This window comes from Rhagoletis pomonella, unplaced genomic scaffold (genome assembly GCF_013731165.1).
Source record: "Rhagoletis pomonella isolate Grant_MI unplaced genomic scaffold, Rhpom_1.0 Rhpom_scaffold_00005, whole genome shotgun sequence".
NCBI classification, from domain to species: Eukaryota; Metazoa; Arthropoda; class Insecta; order Diptera; family Tephritidae; genus Rhagoletis; species Rhagoletis pomonella.
In genome coordinates this window covers 62030376-62037526 of record NW_023458559.1, presented here as the reverse complement: position 1 = coordinate 62037526, position 7151 = coordinate 62030376, and the positions used below count along the sequence as shown (strand labels likewise).

Sequence of the window (7151 nt, the reverse complement as noted above, 5' to 3'; positions counted from 1 at the left end):
AAATGACCGACATAGAAGTAGTAGATGGAGCAGCCCCCACTGCGCAACCCGCAGAAAAAACTGAAGCCAGTAACGAGAAAGATGAAACATTTGAAGGCGAAGCAACCGAAAATGTAGCTGAAATGGAAGCTACAACAAGCAAAACCCATTTAATCCAAACAAAAAGTGCGTCAACAGCTGTTGATGAAAGCAGCTTTGAAGATGATGAGCTGATGCTTAATGACGGTTTAATGCCGCTGCACAGTAATACTAAAACAAATACTTATACACAAGTGCTCAGCAATCACAAAAACAACAACAACAACCACAACAACATACAACGCAATTTACATTCAAATTTAAATTCGAATGCTCCTGCTAATGACTACCCGCAACTCAATGCTCAACGCATTGCTGCTGCGGACGACATCGATATCATCAAGCTAGAGGATACACACTCCAGCGAAGATGAAATCTACAAAACTATTGAGGGTAATACAAATGCGCGTGATAAGGCGCATCACATATATAGCAAACGTAAGGTAGTGGTCACAAGTCGGCCTACGCCTAAGCACCCCGCGCCAAATGCGTTCGAAAACGAAGTACTCAAAAGCGCCGAAGACGTCGATGCACCTACCAGTTATGCTGAAAAACTACCACACTTTCCACTCAAAGCGCCCATAGTGAGTGAGTATTATGATCCACCAAGCAAGCATATACTGGTCAATGTAACGATAGCCACCGAGGGTGACAGCAACTCAGTGTATACTCTGCATGTCGCCGTGCCGTTAGGTGGTCAGTCGCATGATCTGCAAGAGGTACTTACTCATGAGCGCTTGAAGAGTGACGAGCAAAATCGCGAAGGGCATGAACACCCAGCAGCACCTTCCCATACTAGCAGTCCATATTGCATACCCGAACCACCGCCACCAATACCAGAATGTCCTTGCAAATGTAGCGATTTTTTGACACACACAGAAGCGAGCGCTATCGATGATGGTGATCTCGCTGAAGACATCGATTTTAGCACGCAAGCCACACAGAATTATCGCACTGCCACTTCTGCCTCGACCACTACTTACGACGATTCCATACATCCACCACCCTTACCAATCACAACTGCTATGCTAACCAATATTGATAGTGCTACCGATGATTCTATCATTGCAACAACAGCTACCACTACTACCACTATCACCACTTCATTTACTAATTTGCTTGGTGTTGATGCGTCGCATGGCGCTGGTTTTGATGATCATGTTGTTGTTGGTGATGGCAGCAAAATTGCATGTCCTGATGTTATGCCTATTCTGATACTTGAAGGTGATTGTTTTTTATGGTATATGGTAACTAAAGGAACGTACTAACTCTTTCACTGGCACATGCTTGGTAGACTAACAAAGTAGATTAAAAAAAAAATATATATATCAGTGATTCGTGTACATCGAGGCTTACTAATCTCATCATTTTAAATCTAACGAGTTGTCTCGCTATGGCGGCAAAGCGGTGATGGGCAGAGAGAGATTTTACCTTTGTGGGGGGCGCCAACATAAAATTTACTGTAAGCTTTGCCCTCGGGCTATGTGATGTTCGTTACTGGTCTACATAAAACGCATAGAAAGCTTAAAATGGCTAAGCGCGCGTACAACGTTTTGCCCATCACTGTGGCAGAGGAAGTTTTAGCTTTTCATAATTATAAAGTAATAACCATCACTTTCATTAAATTTATTACAGTGCTACATTTGTATAAAATTTTGTTAATACGGTACGGTAATGGGTTGGTTAAATTACATAAACATAAATATATATGTATATATAAATATAACGTAAAAAAGCCTAAACAATTATATATGTAAGTTAGCCTTTATAAAATAAAATCGCTTACTTATTTATTAGTATCATATATTGAAATTATTGAAGACTCGAATAAGTTATATTCTTTTTGAAAATTACAGACTCAAAGAAGTATTCACATGTTGATTTTCTTTAATACTCATAATAGGGATATTCATATTGATAAACTGCCGATAAGCGTTTTAAAATTATAAATTCCATACAAATGTTTTTCAATTTAACAAAAAAATGTTTTTACATTCAAAATTTCGAACAACTTAACAGAAATCTTTAGAAAGTTTTTGGGTATATAATTTAATAGCGCATTAAACTTTAGTAAGTTTCAAGCGCCGAAAAATCGGGTGGATTTTTACGGTTTTCTAAATTTGTATAGGGTTTAAAACTTTGATTTGTATGGTTTTGGCTAAAGCAAAAACAACATTTGTACTAGAAAATAACAATTAAATTTTAGATTGAAAAAAATTTTGAATATTAAAAACAAAAAACATGTGAACACTTGTTTGAGTCGCTGTACGTGAATTTTCACTGAAAGCAATTATGTTTGATATTCCGGCGAAGTATAGCCGGTGCTCAATTCAAATGAATTCTTATTTAAGCAATGCTTTAAACTCTAAAAAAAGTGAAAGCGTGGACTTAGTCAAAACTCACAGATCGTTTATTCGTTTAGTCATGCGGCAGCCTGATGCCATGCCCCACCACCAACTAAATTTTTGAAGATTTTGTGTAAAAAAAATTTCTGCGATCGGAGGTAAGATAAAATACCTCCAAAAATCTAAAAAATAAAATGTTTTAACATATTTATGGAGACCTTTTAAGAATAAACTCTTCTATCATCTGAGGTGATTTTTTTTTTTTTAAGTAAGTGCGCTTGGGCCACACTGGAGAAGTGAAATTTAGGTTCCATATCTATTTTGTCTCATAACCAATATACATACAGACATACATACATACATACATCTGATTTTTCTCAAGAATATATTTTTTTGTCTTTTTTATATCTTGATCCCTACCTCTACCCTGTTCGTTCTAATTACATTTATGTTCTGTTTTTCTTTATCTTCATTTTTATATTTATACTCTTTCGATAACAAAATCGATAGTAACATCCAACAAGATATCGATAACAAAACCGATAAAAATATCGCTAACAAAATCGATGACAAATTCGATAAAAATTTCAATAGCAAAATCTATAATAATATTGGTAGCAAAATGGATTAGAAAATCTATAAAAATATCGATAACAAAATCGATAACAATATCGATAGCAAAATCGATAAACAAGCGATAACAAAAATCGCCTAGAGAATCAATAAAAATATCGATGATAAAATCCATAAATAATCGGTAGCAAAATAAATAAACAATCGATAACAAAATCAGTAACAGTATCGATTACAAAATCAATAAAAATATCGATAACAAAATCGATAAAAATATCGATAAGTTCCGAATATATCGATAGCAAAATCGATAATAATATCGATTATAATTTCGATAACAAAATCGATAAAAATATCGATAACAACAGCGATAAAAAAATCGATTATTGTATCGATAAGTCCCGAGAATCCCAAAAATCTCTAAAATCCCAAAGTAGTTCACACAATGAGTGTCTGTGTCTCCATCTATATTTTTTTTTCTATAATTACCTTTATTTTAATCTTTCTTACTCTATCTTTATCTCTACTTTTATCGGTTTAAATTTACCTTGATCTTAATTTTTGCCTTTATCTTTACGCATCTTTGTTTTTGTTTTTATTTTTTCCTTTGCCTTTATCCTTCTCTTTATCTATGTACGTACTCTCCTTTACTTTCATTCTTGTATTAGTCTTTTTCTAAGTGTTATTCTTTAGCCTTTTATTAGCATGTTTTTGTTAAATTAATACCATTTGCATACACTCAAGAAGCTCTTGTTTCAGCCCCAACCATTTCCGTTTCACCATATCCGTGTGCAATTTCCGTTGAATTTGCCCATTACTCCCAACCCCAACCAACCGCCACTAAAGAAGTTTCACTTCAAAAAAATTGTTTGCAGTTTTTTTAGAACGTTCCATCTCACGTAAATCTTAATATTTTACCAAAATATGTTTGCCAAGTCTTAAAATATAATAAATTTTATAATTCCGATGGAAACCCAGTAGCGATTTTTTTTGAATGGAGGATGATGCACCCTAGTGTAAACACATAACTACATTAAATGCGAAAAACTTCGTCCTACTAGTACCACTTGATTTAACTTTTACTGCTCAATGACTTAGTGAAATAAATATCAAAATATTTACCATAAACAAGCAGGAGATATAAGTCACTCTTTCGTAAGTATCCGTACTTCCTTCAAAAACAAAAAAAAAGACGATAGATCCAACATCAAGGACTCACTCCAAAAAATATCAAGAACTTATTCGAGTGCTTAATAGATTATCTCTATATATGTATATAAGTATTACAATTTTCAATTCTCTAGTACTTATTAAGTATTTAAGAAAAAATTATTTGAATTGAATACTCATTACTGCTAACTATCTCATATGCATTAATACCATAATCATCACCTGGAGTACAGAAATTGGCAGTGGAAAACAAAACCCAAATCATGACATCATCCAAAAGCGAAATTGAAATCATCACGACTACCTATTCACTATTGCTATTCATAATCATACCCAACATGTACATACAATTTTCATAATAAAAGCTCAGTCACAATTCGTTAGTTCTTCGTTAAAGTTTTTCGCGTCTATTTCAAAGTAATTTTTTCAAATTACGTAGACTAAAAATTTACATCTACCGATATTAGGAATATGACTACGTTTCAAAATAAGTTGGTTGAAAATTACATATATGCAGGGAGAGTTAGGCAACACATGTAAACGTACTATTTGCAATCCCCCAAGCGCTCTCCTAAGTGTATATATGTATGGCCTTACCTCGAACAAAGCAAAGAGCAAGCCAAGGGCGCAGAGGAACAATGCCCTTCATATTGATGATCAATGAAGGTTAAACTATTTAAAAACCAACGACATACTCATCTGTTATTGAAAAATAAATCGACACTAGTACGAATGCTCACAGTAAAGTATAGAGTTCATCAGCAAGGGAAGCTCTGACATAATCAACAGAATGTGTAGTACCTTCTAGGTAGAAGAAACGTTTTCCAACTTAAATTGACATACTCTGCAAGTTCACAGTATAAAGAAATGATATCGTCGTTTAAAGTACAAAGCCGCATATCGTCGTTCTGCAAAACCGCATAATTGATATTTTTCCAAAAATTGGATTTGCTCACACAAGCTCTTGGCTCAATCTTTATCCATTCGTCCTGAAACAAGAATGATAGAATCAGTGATGCCAGACATTCTCTGTTAAATATCCCACGGAAATGGGGAAAAAATCCCTCAATTACCCACATCTTGAAAATTTATCCCACAAAATTCCCAACGAATTTAAACATATACATGTTTCAGTAGTAAAGAAGTAAAATTCATATAAAATAATAATAACAGTTTGGCGCTTACACATATGTGCTTTTCCTCCAATTTGTGGCGGCCCCCTTGATGTTGTCACACAAAGGGGAGGGACCTACAGTTATACGCCGACTCCGAATGGCGAGTAAATTTTTATGAAAAGCTGTTTTTCATGGCAGGAATACACTCGGAGGTTTGCCATTGCCTGTCGAGGGCCGACCGCTGTTAAGAAAAAACCCCTTTTTCTGCATTTTTTTCACTCATTCATTTTTTTTGCTCACTCAGTAAGGGCCTAAAAGAATTTTTTGGGGACTTTAAAATTGAAGCACATTCATGTGCTATTTAACATTTCATCAGATAATTTGTTCCGCTTTTTACATGAAACACCAGTTACAACTGAAAAGATTCTTTCTTACTCAGCGCTTGAATTGGTTAACGTAAGAAAATTTTCGAAATTGTCCTTGTACTTTTTAACAATTATATACCATTTCACTCCACATCACATCTTCAGAACGATTAATTACGTAAGAATGTCGAATATTCTTGAATTTTGATCAATTATGCAACAATAACTGCGTCAAAAGAAAATCCGTTATTTATATGAAGTGTCCCTTTTTTCCCTTTTAATAATTTTTGATGCAAAATATCCCTCAAATAGGGAAATTACCCACAATCTGGCATCACTGGATAGAATACAAGATTGCGCCTATCAGAGAGGATTTTTGAGAAAAAATTTTGTGTGACGTCACACTCGTGCGATTGGGAGAGAGAAATGCGAAAACGTGAGCAAGAATGGAGGAAGAAGAAAAAATGTTGCAAGGAAAACGTAAACAAGTTGCACAAGTGGGACGTCATACAAACAACGATTCTGTCAAATTCACTGAGAGAGGAATAGTGGTACCGTGATTGGCGCAACCTCTATTTCTCTCAATCGTGGTCCTGAAATATACTACCCAGAAATGCGATTGCTTTATAAAAAAAGAGAACCATTTTGAAATATGAGTGTTTTTACTCTCTAGAAAATAATTTATGCAACCTCACATACGCGGTTTTGCATTTTGTTGATACGCCGTTTTGTACTTTAAACGACGATATGTAGAACACCACGATTTCATACTTCATTTGTGTGTAGAACCAAAAGATCTTCAGAAAACACATTAGCAGAGAAGATCTGGATTTTGTAAATTTACCCCAAAAATTGTAAATTTTGTATAAATTACGCCTATATTAAATTATTTAAGCATAAGTCTGCTCATATTTAAACGAAAAAATCCATGTAAATGTCTAAAAACAATTCGTGGTTTTCCCTTTTCTCTTCTCTCTCTCTCTCTCTCTCATCATTATGTGTGTGTTCGCAAATGTTTTTCCACTCGCATCGCGCTCATCACTTCGGCGGCTACTCACACCATCACTCATTGCTGCAATTTGTGCGCATTCATTTTTTTCGCTCTCTGCTCACGCGCACTCACTCAATGCTCGCGTAATGCGGTGTAGGCGCGCGTACTTTTCCAGCACGCAGTTTCCCACCAGATGGCACTACTTTCGGGCAAATTACTTTGGGACAAAAGTTGACTAAGGAGATACAACCCTACAGCTATTGGAATATGCAATTCTATCAATCGGAACCGGCTTATGTGAAATTCGATTATACCATACCGCGTGGCGCTTCGATTGGTGTCTATGGAAGGCGCAATGCGCTGCCAACGCATACGCAGTATCACTTCAAAGAAGTGCTAAGTGGTTTTAGCGCAAGCACAAGGACAGCACGAGCGGCACACGTGAGTAGTTTTATTTTAGTATTACATACTTTTTTTATTTTAAGTATATCAATTAAGCTGGGTATTTAATTTA

General features: G+C 35.3%; 1 protein-coding gene across 2 annotated transcripts in view; it reads left to right on the top strand.

Annotated features, from left to right (window-relative positions):
- Positions 1-6: 6 nt before the first annotated feature.
- Positions 7-7151, top strand: part of LOC118739345 (teneurin-m) — a 17749-nt gene continuing 10604 nt past the window's right edge. For both annotated transcript variants that reach the window (XM_036470610.1, XM_036470609.1), the window contains exons 1-2: positions 7-1302; positions 6795-7078. In XM_036470610.1, the coding sequence (XP_036326503.1) occupies positions 123-1302; positions 6795-7078 (1464 nt within the window). In that variant the 5' untranslated portion in view covers positions 7-122. The remainder of the gene's footprint in view (positions 1303-6794; positions 7079-7151) is intronic.